This window comes from Haliotis cracherodii, unplaced genomic scaffold, assembly GCF_022045235.1.
Source record: "Haliotis cracherodii isolate W230 unplaced genomic scaffold, xgHalCrac1.p SCAF_2, whole genome shotgun sequence".
In the NCBI taxonomy this organism is placed as follows: Eukaryota; Metazoa; Mollusca; class Gastropoda; order Lepetellida; family Haliotidae; genus Haliotis; species Haliotis cracherodii.
In genome coordinates, this window is record NW_027266275.1 from 35,573,624 (window position 1) to 35,593,638 (window position 20,015).

The 20,015-nt window shown below is 42.6% G+C and overlaps 1 protein-coding gene across 1 annotated transcript; it reads right to left on the reverse strand.

Annotated features, from left to right (window-relative positions):
• LOC139468035 (chitinase-3-like protein 2) lies at nucleotides 1–19,412 on the reverse strand. Its single transcript, XM_071249721.1, has 12 exons — nucleotides 19,301–19,412; nucleotides 15,977–16,049; nucleotides 15,595–15,784; nucleotides 14,237–14,489; nucleotides 11,357–11,481; nucleotides 10,936–11,059; nucleotides 10,514–10,696; nucleotides 8,801–8,920; nucleotides 7,647–7,810; nucleotides 6,784–6,908; nucleotides 3,394–3,828; nucleotides 1–236 (listed from the first exon to the last, which is right to left on the reverse strand). The coding sequence occupies exons 2-12, from the start codon at nucleotides 16,047–16,049 to the stop codon at nucleotides 49–51; spliced, it is 1,980 nt and encodes a 659-aa protein (XP_071105822.1). The 5' UTR covers nucleotides 19,301–19,412; the 3' UTR covers nucleotides 1–48.
• Nucleotides 19,413–20,015: the final 603 nt, after the last annotated feature.

Below are 20,015 nucleotides of genomic sequence, written 5' to 3' on the forward strand. Positions count from 1 at the left end.
CAATGTGCCGCTGGTTTATTTGTACACAGACGGGTGTTCTTGATGACGTCAACATCCGGGCACTCTGTAGGCATAGTCGCAGGCTTGGACGCGCTCGTTGAACACCTCGTATTCGGGGCAGGTCCTCTCGAAGCCAAGGTGCATGAAGCATTCGTAGTACTTCGAACAACTGTAGGGGTCACGGTATAGGCCGTTGCCACGACGTTCACAGAAGTCGCCAATGGTTTTCTCTGCAGCTGTAGAGTAGAGGTTGGTTAGGGTAGTAGTGTTAGTTTGAGTTACAAAACAACGATATGCTACGGTGTGTAACTCCTCATTTGGTTAGGATGCGTATGAAATCGGGTTTAACTTCGCATTGAAGGTTTTTTCACATATAATGCGACATGCATGTGTGTGTGTGTGACATGCGTGAGGGTGAGTGTGAGTGATTATGTGATTGTGAGTGTGTGTGATTGTGTGATTTTGTGTGTGTGTTTGTGTGTGTGTGTGAATGCGTTTGTGTGAATGTGTGTGTTTATGTGTGTGTGTGATTGTGTGTATGTGTTTGTGTATGTGTTTGTGTGTGTGATTGTGTGTTTGTGTGTCTGTGTGTGTTTGTGTGTCTGTGTGTGTTTGTGATTGTTTGTGTGTGTGTGATTGTGTGTGTATGTGTGTGTGATTGTGTGTGTAATTGTGTGTGTGATTGTGTGTATGTGATTGTGTTAGTGTCTGTGTGTGTGTGATTGTGTGTGTGTGAATGCGTGTGTGTGATTGTGTGTGTGTTTATACGTGATTGTGTATGTGTTTGCGTGTGTGTGTTTGTGTGTGTCATTGTGTGTATGTGTATGTATGTGTTTGTGTGTGTGATTGTGTGTGTGATTGTGTGTCTGTGTGTGTTTGTGATTGTTTGATTGTGTGTGTTTGTGTGTGTGATTGAGTTTGTGTGTGTGATTGTGTGTGTTTGTGTGTGTGATTGTGTGTGTGTTTGCGTGTGTGTGTGATTGCACTAGATCACACTTATGCCGGTTTTACAGCGCTTGCCAAATGAGATACCTTGCCACAGTGTAAAAACGATACGCCACCCAAACAAAAGTATACCGACTCCGAACGGACTTGCTTCATCCATCTAATCCCGAATATCTTTTTACGCAGGACGACAACAAGAACCAGCTTTTCACTTAAACTGTTGATATGGTGCGGCCAGGCCATCCAACCATTCTCTCCCACTGACCCTCTATGTCCCTCCAACTGACCAATCAGATTCCACCTCGCATATCACTTGCATTTGCTTCAAACAAAATGGCGGCGCCCAGTCAAGGCAACCGGATTTATAATCAAAATCTATATTGTTATAAAACGGGTCTTACTTCGGGAAGTGCGTCAAATCTGTACGACAGTTAACGAACCGGATGTCGATTTCGTTCCTCGACTTTGATTGGACTATGCATATACACGTAAACTAAGCCTAAATATATCTAACCGCCTCCGTGGTCTAGTGCTAGAGCGTCCGCCCGGAGAGCGGAAGGTCCGGGGTTCGATCCCGACCGCGTCATACCAAAAGACGTTAAAAGATGGTACTTGTTGTTACCCTGTCTGACGCTCGGCATTAAGGGGCTAAAACAAGGACTGGTCGACTCGGAGTCAGTATACTGTGCCTGAGTGGGGTATTCATGTTAAACTGCGGCATGGTATCTCAATGAGCTAGCACTATAAATCGGCATCAGTCCGGACTAGCACAAGCAGCCACACAAACACACACCCGTACATGCACGTCGCTATATAAGTGCAATAATCTTGCACGCGACGTTAAACCCCATTTCACCTCACCAGCCAAGGGTGGATACTGGACTTTTATAGTCACTTAACTCCCTTCCCTCGGGAAGATACGATCTACCGACCTTCCGCTCTATTCACTGCACCACTGAGGCGGCCAGAGCATCGAAACACCGACCTTCCGCTCTCCGGGCAGACGCTCTATACACTGCACCAAGGACACGGCTTCGTTATTATACTTGGGCGGTCGGGTAGCCTAGTGGTTAAAGCGTTCGCTCGTCACGCCGAAGACCCGGGTTCGATTCCCGACATGGGTACAATGTGTGAAGCCCATTTCTGGTGTCCCCCGCCGTGATATTGCTGGAATATTGCTAAAAGCGGCGTAAAAAACCATACTCACTCACTCACTCACGTTATTATACTTAAGCAACGTCATCATAGAATGCCTGTTGTAAGAGCGTACCAGTTTTAATTCTTGTTTTAAGGATTTCTCGACTATTATTGCCGAAAATGAAGGAGGTAAGGCCATCGAACCACCGACATTCCGTTCTCTGAGCACACGCTCTATCCACGGAACCGTTGAGGCGCCTTCTTTATTTGGATTAAGCAACGTCATCATAGAATGCCTGTTGTAAGGGCGGACCAGTTTCAATTCTTGTTTTAAGGCTTTATCGGCTATTATCGACAAATACAAGTGTGACAATAAAATTAGGGTTGGAAGGCGACCAGTTTTTCTTATTAACCTAAGACCTAAGCGCTCCGCTGTGTATTTAAATTAATGTGTTTTGTATTTCTCAAAAGGCCTTTGAAACCTAAGGTTTAAAGTTAGCAAACAAATATGGGCTGAATAATATGAGAAGAATTGTAATTTAACATTGTACTGTTGAAGACTGATCCATAAAACAATGACAAAATGGCCTAAGCTGTTTAGAATGCTCATGCCCTGATGTGCTGAGTGGCAGAAAACAACGTTTGAATGATAGTTCCATATAGATGGCGACATGTAGTTAGTATATCAATACATGGTGAAATAAAGGTATTGTATATAATTATAATTTATGAATCTACTAACAACATACTGTGGGATGATGTTGTATTACTATTAGACACATAGCGGTGATTTTCCAGCCGATTTAGTCAGTTTACCAACACTCCTTTTTTTCTGTCCAGACTGAACCCTCGGTAGAGGTAATTACAATAATGGATATAGTCACTAACAACAACAAGGTAGCAGAGCGTGGTTGAACATATCTAGAAATAGAGACACAGAAATTGAACTAGAAACATAAGCGAAAACCGGCACACTGGTAGAGATCACAAGAACGACAGCCACGACACACTATTCACAGGCCACACTGTCAGAATATACCGATGGTGAGGAAATAATATTTGATCTGATGAAAGGAAAGACACCAAAGTCCAGGGATGTTGAGAGTTTTCAATATTTGTTCGTGAAATTTGTTCCCGCAGTCCTTAAGCACGCGCTTTGGTATTACACAATGTGTAATACAGCTGTATGTTTATTAAACGGGTGATCTCTTCACGGGCAAGAAATAAATATAGTTTACATTAATATGATTTCATGAATTTAAAAACCCCACTAGATTATAGTCGATGACATTGGATAGAAATAGTACTCACGGTTCCCAGTAGTTTGTTTGGGTTTGTAAGGCCTCTGTGTGTAAGGCACCTGTGTGTAGGGCCTCTGTGTGTAGGGCCTTTGTGTGGTACGGATTGGTGTGTATGGCTTTGGCGTTATTGGTTGAACAGTTAACCTCGGAGTGCTGGTAGTCGTGGTGCTAGTTGTACTTGTAGGTGGTGGAGCCGTAGTGACCTGAGGCCTCTTGCTGACGAAGTGTGTGGGCCCGGGTGTGTTTTTGCCACTGTTACATGGGACGTTGGCTGCACGGTCGCAATATTTGGCTTTAGGGTTGAAGTGTAACCCAGGGGCACAGTTGGCCGTGAAGGTCATGTTATTGGCACAGATGAAGTATTCCGCACAGTTGTAGGGGCTAAGGTAGAAGTCGCTGATTCGGCCATAGCAGAAGTTCGTGCCGTGCTGAATGCGCGGCGTAGCTAGAACAAAAGGATAGTATGTACTGTCTGAAAGCCACAAAGAGGATCGTCTTTGGGTCGAGTTTTGGGTCGAGTTTTGGGTCGACCGTTTTATATTCACGATGAAGGGGAATTGTAGAGTCCTGAATAGGAAATGTGTATGTTTATGTGTGTTTTAGTGTTATCTAATTGTTCAAAAGTTGTTTGATCAAGGTTACAATATTCAAAGCCTCAGTAATATATGGTAGACATGTGGAGGACATTTCCACATTTGACGCATCAGTGACAAGAATGATGTTCGATGCAATTCCTTAATTTGACTTGTTTTCAGGTGAACAATTGAATTGACTTGCCTTTGCATATGTTTGTGACTGTTGTAACCTGTGGGGCAGGATACGCTCACCTTTTCGCGAACTCCTGGTATCATCACAAGTTGATATTTATTCATAAACACATGCTCATGATATAGTCGGAATATTACAATCGACTTAATGCTTTTAGTAGAGATTTCTATTGGATATGGAAAGGGTTTTGTCGCTTTTTTAGTATGAACACCGTTATAGATGACATAATGTAACACAACATTATACATATTTTATTATATTCCAGCGTACAAAACTAAGTTTGATGTTCAGGTAATGAAGATATGAAAGATTATGTCTACTTTGTATAATCCCTGTTGTGGAATCAGAGTAGCACGTTTGTCATGTTCGCCCATTTTCTGCGGCGGTCGGGTAAGACCCGGGTTCGATTCCCGACATGGGTACAATGTGTGAAGCCCATTTCTGGTGTCCCCCGCCGTGATATTGCTTGAATGTTGCTAAAAGCGGCGTAAAACCATACTCACTCACTCGCCCATTTTCTTGATGATCTTAGGCATCACACTTTACATGAATATTATTGGCAGTATCCATCAGAAAGTAAATGTATACAACTTTTTAGTTCTTTTCATGTCACAACTGTCAATGCCTTGTCGAAATATATTTTCTTAGCTGTAAAATAAAGAAAAAGTATCTGAAAATCACTGATGTCCATTAATATAATACTGTACTGTTTTACTGTACGCGTGGTACAACGCCGTTTTGAAACCGTTTGTGCTTTCACTGTAATAAGGGACGGTGGCCTTTTTACTGAATACATTTGAAGGATTATACAATATCTGAAATATTTACTAGCAAATTTCACACCGAAAAACAAAACAACATTTAAACAATATAATGACTCGTTTGAACGATAGAATGACGCAGATTTGTTTAAATAAACATGAGTTCACTTGACCGGCACAAATCTCTAAAAATGCGAGAGGTAATGGTTCTGTGAAGTATTCACCACAGTTGAGTTTATGTATGTAATGCATGCATGCAATAAGTAAATACCTGTTCGCACTCTGCTTTATTGATTGTTTTGATTTTTTTTAAAAATGAGTAACGGTGATTTTGCTTCCTACTCTTTTCGCGAACATCTATATTTTTCATCAATGGAATTTTTTTTTTCAAAATGGAATTGGATTTCCTCTGATGACAATATTCACCACGTGATTATCGATCGGACGAATTCTTTAATATATCACGTATCAGCATGCAGTTACTGATATTAATGAATAAAATTCAGGCAACCACATATCGAAACCCCATTCAATTCATGTTAAAAGTACCTTGCCTCTGTCAGCATTTAATAAGTGGATTCTAATAGTATCTAGAATAAAGATCCCTGAGATTCCACTGCACTATTATGATAAGTTGATAACGATACCAATATTAAAGATAGTCATCGAATAATACGTATAGGCTAGAAGACCTGCAGTAACACGTGACCTAAATACATTGCGATGGAATCCCCTTTGTGCACACGTTAGTAATACCACATACATCTTTCCGAGGCAAACGTGTCCACAAACCTAGACCAAGGCCTAGTTCTAACACATGTCATGCCTGCTTTCCTTGCCTCGATCGTGGAGTCACCACGTTCAGAGCACTGGTCTTATTTCGTATGGCTTCACAGGGAACACGGATGGCTCAGTAGGGAGCTGCAATACGCTGTACAGAGTTGCGTCCCTTGGACACACCAGAAACCTATGATTGTTGGTTCGAAACCCGGTTCGCCACGATTATGTTTCTAGGTTTGTCAGCACCATAACCTAGCTCGTGGGTTTCAACGAAGTGGTAAACCTCTGAGACCTGCATGAGATTTGGCCTTCCTCCCACATTAAGCTGACGCAACGTGATATAACGGGAATACTGTTCAAAGCGATGTTAAACTCAATTCACTCACTCGAATGGCTTATCAAAGATGACTACCACATCAGAAGACAAAGTTTGCACTCAAATATATAAAAGTATTTGGGCGAGGTGAAAACTTTGAACAACTTCGAAAATATTTGTCTCAGCTTAATTTTTGGAATAATTTCAGTGCAAATTTGACAGGCGATGACTGCGGCACAGAAGCGATAACGCTTTCGGGACACGGGTGTTGATTTTGTAAAATGTTCTCTGGTTCTTTTGGACTTTCAAAATGTGCTATAGTCCCATGGTTCTCTCATATTTCAAGAAGTCTTGAAATGTAAAGTTTGTTACAGGCTTGTGAACATTCCTGCCTCGGCATAATGTTCAACATCTCGATTAAACGTGTCTCGCAAGACGAAGTAATGGAGTAAACATGGTATCGTGCCCAGACCGCTTGTTAAACGGCCGCTTTAAGGCATGCTAATATTAGAACGATCGCTACATACTGTAAACATCCCGTGAACATCTTGTTCTTCAGCAACCCTTGCTTGTCGTAAGAGGCAACTAACGGGATCGGATTTGTCAGCCTCGCTGACTTGGTTGATGCATGTCATGGTATCCCAGTTTCGTAGATCGATGCTTTTGATGTCAGTCACTGGATTGTCTGGCCCAAACTCGATTTACGTAGATGACGTCATATAGCTGGAATATTTCTGTATGCGGCGTTAAACAACAAACAAATAATAACACATACTGTAAACTGGGCCGTTGGTGATGTGTGGTGGGTTCGTCACAACGACGTGCGGGGGAGTGTTGGGTTTCCGAGTGGTGATCGCTGGACGCTGAGTGGTGGCGGATTCGTGGTGAATATCCTGGTGCCTGGGGTTAGGAAAGGAGATTAGAACAGATTTGTTTAATTGTTTGGTTTACGGAATATATTTCTTAAACATTAGTCGGTTACGCTTTCGAAGGAATTCGGAGGGGCTTTGTCGTATAATTGGGACAGTAGGTGGAGATGAACATGTCTGGCGATACCAATATGTGAGTTGATGTTTTGTTATCGAAACGAATCTTACCGTCGGCAACATTTAAAACAATTTGCAATACTGATCTTAGCACTTCTATTTGGGAGATCGGCGATACCGTAAAACAAGTAACAAAATGTAAGGCCTTTCTGTAAATTTCTGTGATAGTGTTTATCATTGTAATTATGATAATCCATCATTAGCATCGTCAACAACCGGGCCTACATATACCGCAACAGCGAGTGAATTGAGTGAGTGGGCTAGTTTGGTTTAACACCGCTATGGACAGTATTTCAGTTATATCACTATGTGTTATGTGAGAGAAAAGCCCGAGGTGATGCAATCTAGGACGGTTATTCTCTTCGTCAAACCAACGATCTCGCGTACGGTGTTGACAACCAAAGGACTATAAACAGGGGCCTGGAATACGAACCCACGATAATTGTATCTTAGACAACTGAGCTACTCGTGTTCCCACCGCCAATACAATGACAACTAAAGAAGGTAACGGCATTGCTTTAACCTATAAAAATGCTTGTGTTGGATATATATACACAACTTACTGGTCTTCAAAACAAATCTAAAATCTTACGGCCCTGGTCCTACACAGTTTGTTCTGTCTGGGGTGGCGAGTTCGTCCACGATGGCGTGGAGTAGGGGATAGGGGCCTTGGCCACAGTCGGCCCCTGAGAAGTCATCCAAGTCCAGGGCCCACACCATGACGCCTCCAAAGCCGGACGTCTTGATGTAGCACACCTGCAGCAAGAGGAGAACAGGGAGATTGGTTCAGTGACCTATGCAATTCCTTATTTAGCCTTGTACCATTTTATATTCAGGTGAATAATTGACTCCCATTTGCATGTGTTTGTGACTCACCTTTCCGCTCACCTGGTATTGCCACTATTTGATAGTAATTCATAAGAAAACCATATGTTTTTAATATGCTCGGGATCGTACAATGAACTCTGCTTTTAGCTTTTATTTAACACTGCTTTGAACGGGTTTTAAACGTCGCTATATAGTGCAATAATCTTGGACGCGACGTTAATCTGGGATTAATCTGGGATTGGAACCTATGACTAAAGGGCACAGATCTGCAGAGCGATTTACGGCGCATTAGACGTGCCGTTGTGACGCTAAGTGCCATTCAGGAAACGCTCATGTTAGCTATCATTGTCTTAGGACTCTTCTCAAACATTGCTTACTTTCTGCCGGAGACCCCGATTGTCGTCGTAGCCCATCCACTCCACCCTGTATCCAACATTGCTTACCTTCTGCCGGAGACCCCGATTGTCGTCATAGTCCACCCACTCCACCCTACATCCATCATTGCTTACATTCTGCCGGATACCCCGATTGTCGTCATAGACCACCCGCTCCACCCTACATCCAACATATGCTTGCTTACCTTCTGCCGGAGACCCCGATTGTCGTCGTAGTCCACCCACTCAACCCTACATCCAACATATGCTTGCTTACCTTCTGCCGGAGACCCCGTTTGTCGTCGTAGCACATCTACTCCACCCTACATCCAACATATGCTTACCTTCTGCCGAGACCCCGATTGTCGTCGAAGCCAACCCACATCACCCCACATCCAGCATCAGCGTACCTGCTGTCGGAGACCCTGATTGTCGTCGTAACCCCCTCGCTTCACCCTACATCCAACATGTGCTTGCCTCCTCAAGCAGACCCTGATTGTCGTCGTAACGCACTCACTTCACTCTACATCCCATATCAGCGTACCTTCTGCCGGAGACTCAGTTTGTCGTCGTAGCCCACCCACTGGTCGGCCCGGGTAATATAGCGGACTCGCTGTTCGGGAATATCAACAATTTTGCCACCATTTTGCTCCATTTCACAAATCTGAAACCATAACATGTCCATGTTGATTTTCAATGAACGTAAGAAAATAAGAAAAATTGGTATCGTAAAATAATTTATATCCAAAGTGGTCAGAGGACATATATGTATGAACCACCTTCATATTTCATTCTAAACAAGAAAAAAAACCACTTTCTCCAACATAACAGTGATCCAAGAGCTAATGGTTCGAACGTGAAGCTCACGTGTCATGGATATCAAAATATACTGAGTCAAATTAAAAACTTCACATTTTTGAAAATAATCCCATATATGATATACAACGGACCAATGTATCAGAGAAGGTAATTTTAAATCATTAATGTTCAAAGAAGGATTTTAATTAACGGTGGTAACCATAATTTGTTCCAAGCACCTACGGTATTCGGTAATAACATGAACAAGTTAAATCAAGTTAAGTCCCAAGCACTAGAATCTGATGGCACACAAGTTCAGTAGCGTGTATGGCCACCATGTGCGTTGACAACTGCCACACAACACCTCCGCATGAATCTTGTGATGCTTGTGGATACATGATTTGGAAGACGACGCCATTGTTGCTGCAATATGGTGCCAAGATCTTGCAAATTCTGTGGTTGGTTCTGGAGAGTGCGCAGACTTCTGCCAAGAGCAGACCAGACGTGTTCGATGGGATTGAGGTCGGGAGACCTTGACGGCCAGTCCATGACGTTGACTCCAGCATTCTGAAGGAAATTCCTTGTCAAAATTGCTCTGTGGGGTCTGGCATTGTCGTGTTGGAAGATCAAACCGGGTCCATGTGCTGCCATAAAAGGCAGAAGTTCTGGTGCCAGTACCTGGTCGCGGTAAGCAGAAGCGTTGAGGTTGCCACCGATGACAAGAAGCCTGGAACGTGCATTGCCACAGAAAGCACCCCACACCATGACACTTCCGCCTCGAGATCTGTCAACTTCCTGGACACAACAATTGGCGTAACGTTCATGATGGCGCCTCCACACCCTCCCCCTACCATCAGCAAATCAAAGATTAAATCGGGATTCATCGGGGTTGATGTAGCCGTCAAAAATCGGTTACGGAGGTGACGTAAGACAATCTGACGATCCTCTGCATGTGACGTCACACGTGGTCGACCTGGCCGAGGGCGATCAGCGGTGGTACCCGTTTGCTGTAGACGCGTCTGTAAATCATAAACAGTCCGTCGACTACAACCCATCGTCCTTGCTACTTCAGCTACGGACGTTCCCGTCTGCAACATGCCGATGGCACGTTCACGTTGCACATTTGAAAGGCGTGGCATGACAAATGGCCGTAAAGACTTCTGTTTTCTTGAGTTTTTATTTTTTTGTTAATGACTGCTAACAAGTATGGCTGAAAACACGTGCGGTATTATTGCCACGTGACCAGTTGCACGTGAAAAACCACTTTTGCCACTGTAGTGCTGTGCACATGATTTTGATCGATTCACCTGCACAAAAACGGGTGTTACCTGAAGACAATACGTGGCCATTACTGTTTCAATACACAATAAGGGCCCACAATGATAACTGGTCAAATGTTAAAATTTTAGGATTGTGAAGTTTTTAATTTGGTTCAGTATATGTTTCGAAGGGAAGTCACCTCCTGGTAAGACAGGAAGCCCGCCTCGCCTGTGTACGGTCCTTTTGCGCCGGGGCCTTTGGCAGGTGCACCTAGGGTGTTGTCAGCAGTTGACAGGGTGAACGTACGACCATATAGAGCCACGCCTATGTTGAGTTTCTCTCTAGGAGCGCCCATCTTCACCCAGTATTCAGCTGCCCAATGCTAAAACAAAAATTGATATGAAATTATTTTATTCACAAAATCAAAAGCCAATCATTTACTGAGTCCTCGTTTTATACATGGATAAGGTGATAGTCATTACACTGCAATATGTCCACGGCAAGGGGACACAACGATTGGCCTTCATGGATTTTACCTATTTGGGATATCTGACCTTGCTCGTCGGCGTGTCACGCCAAAGCTTTAACCACTAAGCTACCCAACCCCGCGCACTCACTTACCAGATTAAGGTACTTGTCATCGTTGGTCTCGTCAATACGTGGATACAGAGGGCTGTTGTGACCGGTGTGGTCCTCCCAACTGCCGTGCAGGTCATAGGTCATCACACTAATGAAGTCCACGATCCTAGGCAGCATCAAAACACAAAATGATGCAGAACCAGAATATAAAGGTGGCAGGATAAGGCTTTAACATCTACTAAAAAATGCTTGCTGCGTCTACTTAATTTTGCCTCAGTGAAAATACGCTAGGGGCCGATCATTTAACCTTCTTATGTGTCTGGTTAGAAACAGAATATTTCTCCATCACTGCTTTCAGTATATTTTCTATGCAAATTTGTTTGTTTAGAAATCCGATCCCCTTATGTGACTGTTAGTCTCTCACTTACAACATCTTCCCGGTCGTGTGACTTCTACCACTTACTTTGATATTTCCGGGATTTCGTATGCAGTGTCAATATTGGGTTTTCCCGCCGCCACGGCCGCCGTCAACATCAGTCGGGGTCTACCAGATTGCTGCGCTTCCGCCACAAAAGCATCGTACAGTGCCTGAAAACAATTCTCTATTCGGCTATTCCAGTCCAATGTAGATTGTCTTAACGTTTGTAAAATATATGTGACATACTGAGTCACATTTCATTTCTAAACTGAATCAGTGAATGTATGTTATTTAACAATATTCCTGCTTTTCCATACCAAATCGTAAATAATCGAACCGTTTTTGACAATATCCCAGCAACTTCACGGTAGGGGACACCACAAATGGGTTTCATACATTGCACTCGTTGGGAACCAACCCAGGCATTCGTCATGACGAGCGAACGCTTTCATCACTTGGCCAATATTCTTGGTTAAAATGCATGGTCTGTGTCTAACAAGATACCAAGTCTATCTGATTTAAAACATGGTTTTATTCGTTTAATATTTGTTACGTAAATGTGTCATTTTGCTAATATTAATAACTGATTCAATAAGACGTTATTTGTACCTCCAAAATAAATATCTTGTTTTGTAATAATAACATGTCCTAAAATAACATGATTTATAAAAGCATTAAATTCATTTCAGACTTATTTCACGTACGAGATTCTAAATATACCTGAGCAATGTTTTCATTGTCAGAATTGCAAAATGAACACAACTAGGCTTGTTGTCAATCAAGTTCATCTTTAACAATTACTTTTTAGAGTATATAATTTTGTGTAGGAATGTAATCTGAAATTCTTATATTTTGTAACTATCTATTGTAGATTTTTTCTATATAGTTAAAATACAAGGACATGCAAACCATTAGTCGGGAAACACTTACGATTCGAATAAACGCAAGTACATTAACAAAAGGGCCATGGAGCTTCTCGGTATTAGAACGGTATTAGAAGTGCAGGGTTTTGGATTGCCTGGCATCTGCGTCAATCGAACATGCCAAGTTTAACAGAAGTGCAAAGAAACAACGTCATAGGCCGCTTGTAGGCAGGAGGATCCCGATCAGCTGTAGCCTGGTTATTCAATGTAGCGCCCAGCACCATCACAAGGCAGCCCAGCACCATCACATTTCAACAGCATCATGGGTCAACACGTGATCGGCAAAGATCGGGACGACCAAGAGTAACCACCCCCGCCCAAGATCGCTACATCCGACTGCGCCACCTACGTGGAAGGACGACCACAGCCACGTCAACCGCATCCCAAATACCCGGACTGCGCAGAATCTCCGACCAGACTAAACCGTTTAAGAGCAGCAGTTCTACCAGCAAGACGTCCTGTTCGACGCGTCATATTGAGTCGATAACATCGTCAACAACGACTGCATTGGTGTCGTCAACAAAATGTATCGCTTCAACTGCGATGGAGAGATGTCTGGTTCAGCGACGAATCAAGATTTCTACTCCGTCGAGGGGATGGAAGAGCACGGGTTTACAGACGTCGGGGAGAACGTTACGCCGGCAACGGCGCACAGGAAGTGGACAGGTTTTATGGGGGTAGCGTTATGATGTGGGCAGTTATCTCACATCATGGCAGGACAGGTTTGGTCCATATCCAGGGTAATCTTACGGCTCAACGATACATCAACGAAATTATCCTTCCACACGTCCTCCCAATTGCAGCCTGTCACAAGAGCCTGTCTACACGACAACAACGTTGATGTTTTCCCCTGGCCTTCCAGATCTTCGGATTTGAACTAATAGAGCACCTGTGGGATGAATTGGGTAGACGGCTACGCCGACGTCAACCACAACTTTGGACGTTGCAGCAGTTGGTTTTTGCGTTGCAGGCCGAGTTGGCTACCATTCCCTAGGATGGGTTTCGCATACTCGTCTCTTCCATGGGCAGGATATGTCAGGCCGCTATCGATTCCAACGGGGGACATACGTGTTATTGATGGTAGCTGACATTCGCCTCAGACTTTTCCTATGTACCGATAACTGAGTCGACTACAATCACCAAGTGTTCTCTCCGCTACATTTTGCTCAATCTCCTGTACGGTTCCTCGTATAGATGTATTTTCCTATCTCACACAAATCTGGCCTTGCGTTTCCTTTTTGGAAGAGTTTATTTGTTCCGAGCAACTAATCTGTCTATCCAAAATGGGTTAGTGATATGGAAGTGGTTTTTTATATTAGCCCGTAAACGGAAAATATCCTTTTTTTAGGGAAAATCTGAAAGATGATACTTCAGATTTTTGGTTTAGAAATATATGGTTTGATACGCGATAACTTAAATGAGTAAATAAACACTGTAATATCAACCACTCTAAGGCCACCATCTTCAAATTTTCTAACTAGGTCTATTCTTCTTCTAATTTTATTCTTCTCTGTCCATTCTATATAAAGTTGAAGAAAATGCTGTAAGTTTAATTCGTGTATAAATTATATTGGGGGATTTGGTAAAGCAGTTAATATATGAACCATATTTGGCAAAGCCAAGGTTTTTATCACATTTATTTTTACTATTAATGCCAAGTTGCATTTCCTTAAGTTTGAAATCATTCTTTTAATTGTTTCCAATCGTTTTCCAGTGTTGATAACCCAAAGTTTGTTTGTTTTCAAATCGAAGTTTAATTCCATGTAAATCGAATTTTGCGTCATGTCAGTTCAATGTTAAGTCAGAACATAATGTGAATGCACCGTCATAGATAATCGTTTAGAAACTGTGTCAGAGACCAAATCAGTTAATATTAATAGACCTTTCTTCTTTACTATTTTTGTTTCAAGACGGAACCAAGTTTATATAATGGCTACAAGGGGCGCGGGTTTGTGGTTCGGCTTGTCCTAGAATGATCTCTTCTAACCCGCCTCACTGTTACCTGAAGCAATTCGGTATAGTGATGTTTATCCTCTGGTGGACCGCCTCTGTTTGCAGGATACTCCCAGTCTACATCCACGCCGTCGAAGTTGTTGTCTCGGAGGAATTTGACAACGGAGTCCGCGAACTCCTTCCTCCCCGAGGGGGTGTGGGACATCTCATGGAACGGCATCGACTTAAGATTCCAGCCCCCAACAGCAAGCAGGGTCTTCATGCTTGGATTGGTTTTCTTCAACGCCATAAAACGTTCGAACCTGCATGGTGAATGATGCTTTGAACATTATTTCAGTTATATCCCGATGTGTCAGATGCATGTGGGAGGAAGGTTTGAATTTAAGTCTAGACGTTCAGATGTTTGGTGACACACACGAGCACGGGTATGGCGCTGACACACCTAGAAACATAATCAGGCTAAACCGGGATTCGAACCCACGATCGTGGACGCAACTCTACACAGCCTTAGACGACTTTGCCACTCGTATTAAATATGTCGACACTGATAAAATAAATGAAATACACTTGATACTGTAAAGTGATGTATAGAGTAATACCAACCTTTAAAAAATGTCTTGAAAAGTCAAATTTAACAGACCATAACAACTCAGAAACAGTTTACAGAATCGTGTTACTCGTGATCAACATCATTTGAATCTTTGAATCTGTCTTCAAAATATAGGTAAACCTGTACTGTCTACTGTTCGAGACTAATAGCGGCGGTAGTTGTTGAGTTTGATGCAACGGCACCCTGAACAGTATTTGAGTTACATCCCGGAATTATGACTTACTGTGGAAGGACCACCTCCGTGGTCTAGTGGTAGAGCGTCAGCCCGGAAAGCGGAAGTTCCCGGGTTCAATCCCGGCCGCGTCATACTCAAAGACGTTAAAAATGGTACTTCTTGTTACCCTGTCTGGCGTTCCACATTAAAGGGCTAAAACAAGGACTGGTCGGCTCGTAGTCAGCATACTGTGTGGGGTATTCATGCTAAACAGCGGCATGGTATCTCAGTGTGCTAGCACTATTAATCGGCATCAGGCGTTGCTATGCAATAATCTTGGACGCGACGTCAAGCTCCATTTCACCTCACCTCACCTCACCTCACCTCACCTCACCTCACCTCACCTATTGTGGAAGGGATGCAGATCGTTGACGCTTACGGCCTTGAGCACGGGTATGATGCTGGTAAAGTAACTTTTATAATCGTGGTGAATCTGGGATTCGAACCCACGATCAGAGCTGATTGAGTGAATACAATGCTTTGACTAAATAAATCTATCATTCTGTCGATCACAATTAACGGGTTGACGGTGGAATCGTCTCGATGCTGATTGAATTCAGCCATTATTTGAGATTACACTCACATTCCTTTGCTCCAAGCTGTGGACAGGTCATTCCATTCAAAAGCTTTGATCCTGTTGCCTAGCAACGTGGCGAAGGCGTACACGTAGTGCGTGCAGAGGTTAGGGTTAACATTCTCCGGCGTGTATTTCCCTTTATCGGGACGATACTGAGACCAGTTGGTGTAGTAACACACTCTCCTGAGGTCTGAACCTGTAACATGATAGATAACATGTATGACAGTTGATGTAGTAACACATCATCCTGTGCCCTAAGCCTGAAACATGGTAGATGACATGTATGACTGTTGGTGTAGTAACACACTCTTCTGTGCCCTGAACCTGTAACATGATGGTATTATGAAATTGATGTACAGAAGTGTTTGTCATTACACAGTTATCTCACCTTGGACAGCGTGCAGTGCCAGGAAGATGACTCCCGCCACGGGGAGCAGCAACAAGGATGCCCGGGGGATCATCTGGAAGACAAATGAAGGTGAAATTATGGAATATGAAGAAGCGTGTACTATATACCCCAGATAACCCCAGATAACGTAGGTCATCGCGTGTTCCTCGTCACGAGGTCCTGTCTCCAGTGATCGTGTGACTTAAATAATAATAATGATAATAATGACATAATGACATATGATAATAATAAATCCGTGGCACGATGAAATATCATGAGCATGTGTTTATGAGTCACAAGTGATGCTACCAAGGCTTGAAATGGCATCCACATGTCTACCATAAAACCTTTTGAAATCTTTATTGGGGCCGTGAAAGTTGTAACCCTGATCAAACAACATTTGAGCAAGATTCGTTGACAGAACATGCTCACTTGTACCTCAAACGTTGTGGAAGAGAACATAGGCTGCAGCTGGCGGAATATTCCTACACATAAAGGGAAGGTTGAATATTGGAAAGTTGAAGTCACCCCTTATGTCATACAAGCAGCTAACGGGATCGGATAGTCAGGCTCTCTGACTTGGCGGATGCATGTCACCGAATGCCAATTCATGTCAGATTCATGCTTATGATGTCAATCGCTGGTTTGGCTGGTCCACATGATCATTTACAGACCGCCGTCATATAGCTGAAATATTGCTGAGAGCGGCGTTAAACAACAAACAAACAAACGAACAACTTTATATAGACAAACATGTAAGGTGTACTAGTCTTCCATGTTGCCCAAATGTACGGTTCCTGCATGTATACTTGATTTAATTACGAAAATAACTGCACCTAGCCTATGTCAGATATGTCCAAAAATATGTTAATATTGTTCAGTGCGGAAATTATACCAGATAACAGTGGTTGCATTAGGTACAGAGAACCGATTTCTGAAAGTACATATATTTTAAGGTCTGTGTCAAAACATTTATAAAACGATCTGGTATATTTATCTTTTGTTCCAGACATAGAAGTGCCCACATGTCTAAAGTATGTAGAAAACGCTCTTGTATGTTTACCCTTTGTTCCATCCGTACGTAGCAGTGCCCGCATGTCTAAAGTATGTAGTAAACGATCTTGTATGTTTACCTATTTTTTTATCCTGATGTATCAGTGCCCACATTTCTAAAGTATATAGAAAACGATCTTATATGTTTACCATTTTTTTTATCCATACATAGCAGTGCCCACATGTCTAGAGAGTGTATAAAACGTTCTGGTATATTTACCCTTTGTCCCAACCATACATAGCAGTGCAGATATGTCTAAAATGTAGAAAACTATCTTGTATGTTTACCTTTTTTCATCCAGACATATCAGTGCAGACATGTCTAAAGCAGCTGTCTGACAAATCATGTATAATAATGTTTCTATATCCATCATAGAGAATCGAGATCCGGTGAACTGGTTATTTGTATGACATAAGATGTGTTGCTGTTTTACAGTATTCAAGCTTCTATTTTGTTGACGTACGAAAAAAGTAAAACTACGATCGGATCTGTGAAGTGATTTCTTTATTCGTACAATTTGGAAGAATTGGGAGTAGGTCATACTTGGCCTTGTCATTAAAGGTATTAGCCTACTTATATTAAGATATAAGTCAACTTACACGGATCCTAACTCATTGGCTTGACAGGAATGATACGTATAGGTGCGCATATATGTGTTCATAAAGCCTAAAGTTTAATTAAAGGGAAATTAGGCTTGATTGCATGTTTCCATATATCAGCGTAGGTCGTGACGCTTTAAGTAATGCCTCCTGTGGAACTGAGATATTGTCTTTATGGGATCGGAGTTACAATATTGTTAGATTGATCTAGATGATAACGCTTTGTTGAATGACGTTTCAGACAGCCAACTGACATGCGCTTAACCTTCCAATACGTAGCCCAAGTGATTGGCCAAGTGGTTAACTTTGGCGAGAGCAACAAACATATTTCAAGAACAGATAAGTTTTTTACTATGACTATTTGCTATTGACACTTTGATATTAATATTTAATATGGATAGCCTTGATATTGTTATTTTGATATTGACACCCTTGATATTAATACTTTGATATTTGACACCCTTGTTAGTAATACTTTTAAATTGACACCTTTGATTTTGATGCTTTCATATTAAAACTGTGATGCTGACACATTACCCTGCTATTTGACAGTGTTTGAATGAAGAACAACCAACGAGGAATTATGGATTATCTGCCCGCGGAGAATTAATTACATATGTTTAGAGCCTTGGCGAGGGTCTTCCAACATCAATTTACGAGGACGTATAATGCGAGTTGCGAATAGGTTATTCTACATATTACTAATAATTACTCTAGTGATAAAATGCGCAAGAATATGTGTATTTCGTGAGGTGTCCTTAAGATAGCATATGGGGCGGTCGGGTAGCCTACTGGTTAAAGCGTTCGTTCGTCACGTCGAAGACCCGGTTTCGATTCCCGACATGGGTACAATGTGTGAAACCCATTTCTGGTGTTCCCCGCCGTGATATTGCTGGAATATTTCTAAAAGCGGCGTAAAACCATACTCACTCACTCACTCATTCACACACACACACATTCACTAAGATATCACACACACACCGGTCTGTAAATAATCGAGTCTGGACTACACAGTCTGAAGCTTGACATCTTTGAGCATCGAGCCACGCACCCGATACCCGTAATTCGCCTCTTACGAAAAGCATACTATTAGTCGCTTTTACGGCAAGCATGGCATATTCTAACCCGGATCTTTTACTGGTGTATCTCAACTGCGTAGATCGATGCTTATGATGTCAGTCACTAGATTGTCTGCTCTAAACGCGATTATGTACATGCCGTCATATAGCTGAAATATTGCTGAGTGCGGCGTTAACCAACTAACCACTCAACACATGTCAGTCTCACGCCCACAGATAACCTAGCATAACCTCTATAAATATATTTCAAGCAATGTGTTCTGTTCACACAAACTAACATTTGGATAATGGTGCACCATGGTAGCATATCCTTCTATTCAAACGGGCACTTAATACCACTGAATATTTAAAACAATAACAGATTTTCCACCTACAAAACACACGAGTGCCGTCATGGCCATATATAACAGTACACAAAGCAACCGCAATGCAACATGTAAAGAATTCATAATTCCGATGGAACAAGTGGTTCTCTTGCAATCTCTACCCCTAAACATGTTCCTGAATACTCCTACTCTGGCGCGATGACCGTTGACCAATGCCCAGCCTAAAAGCTCGGCTTGGAAGAGCGATATACTTGGTGAAGACCTACCTTACTGTGAAGAAAATCAACAATAAACGTTTGCAGTGTGCAGTCTGGCAACGATCAAAAGGCTGTTCAGACCAGCAGGTTGCGTAATGCTTCAGTTTCCAGTGTCTTATCTTTGAAGACTGCGGTCATATATAATCTCCCAAAGATAGGAGCTGGCAGATCCTACCCTTCCAGTGATGTCACCGTGTTACATCGTGATCACCTTCTTATTCATATAGGTCATCTATAGGTAATTATAAACATAGAATATAACGCCGACCCACACGGGACAACAAAGGGTGTCAGTATGTTGTCCTGATAGTGTTGTCCAGTGACCCTTGCTTGCACAATATGGAGATGTGTTCGGTCAGTCATAGTGATACCACTTCACACCATAACCGATCCCCCGCTTAATCTGTCATGAGGTCTCAGGTTGACATTGGCTTGACGTTCATTTGGACATCACCAGGCACGACCACGCCAATCAAGGAAGGGTAAAGGGGATCGGACTCGACTGAAAATATGACACGTGACCAGAGACGATTACCCCAGTTTCGACGGTGTGTACACCATTGACGTCTTTTGGCAATATGACCATTTGTAAGGGGGGGGGGGGGGGGGGGGGGGGGAGCAACACGTGGCTGTCGAGCACGGAGATGAGTTGCATGTAACGATTTCTAATCGTCTGACCCGTAACCTGATGAACGCTTGCACCTGGGACGTCCTGAACGAGCCT

Excerpts from the sequence above, each read along its gene's own strand:
- LOC139468035 (XM_071249721.1), bottom strand. The coding sequence starts at position 16,049 with ATGATCCCCCGGGCATCCTTGTTGCTGCTCCCCGTGGCGGGAGTCATC. Across the intron at positions 15,785-15,976 it reads GGCACTGCACGCTGTCCAAG|GTTCAGACCTCAGGAGAGTG; the intron begins GTGAGATAACTG and ends ATCATGTTACAG. Across the intron at positions 10,697-10,935 it reads ATGACAAGTACCTTAATCTG|CATTGGGCAGCTGAATACTG; the intron begins GTAAGTGAGTGC and ends TTTTTGTTTTAG.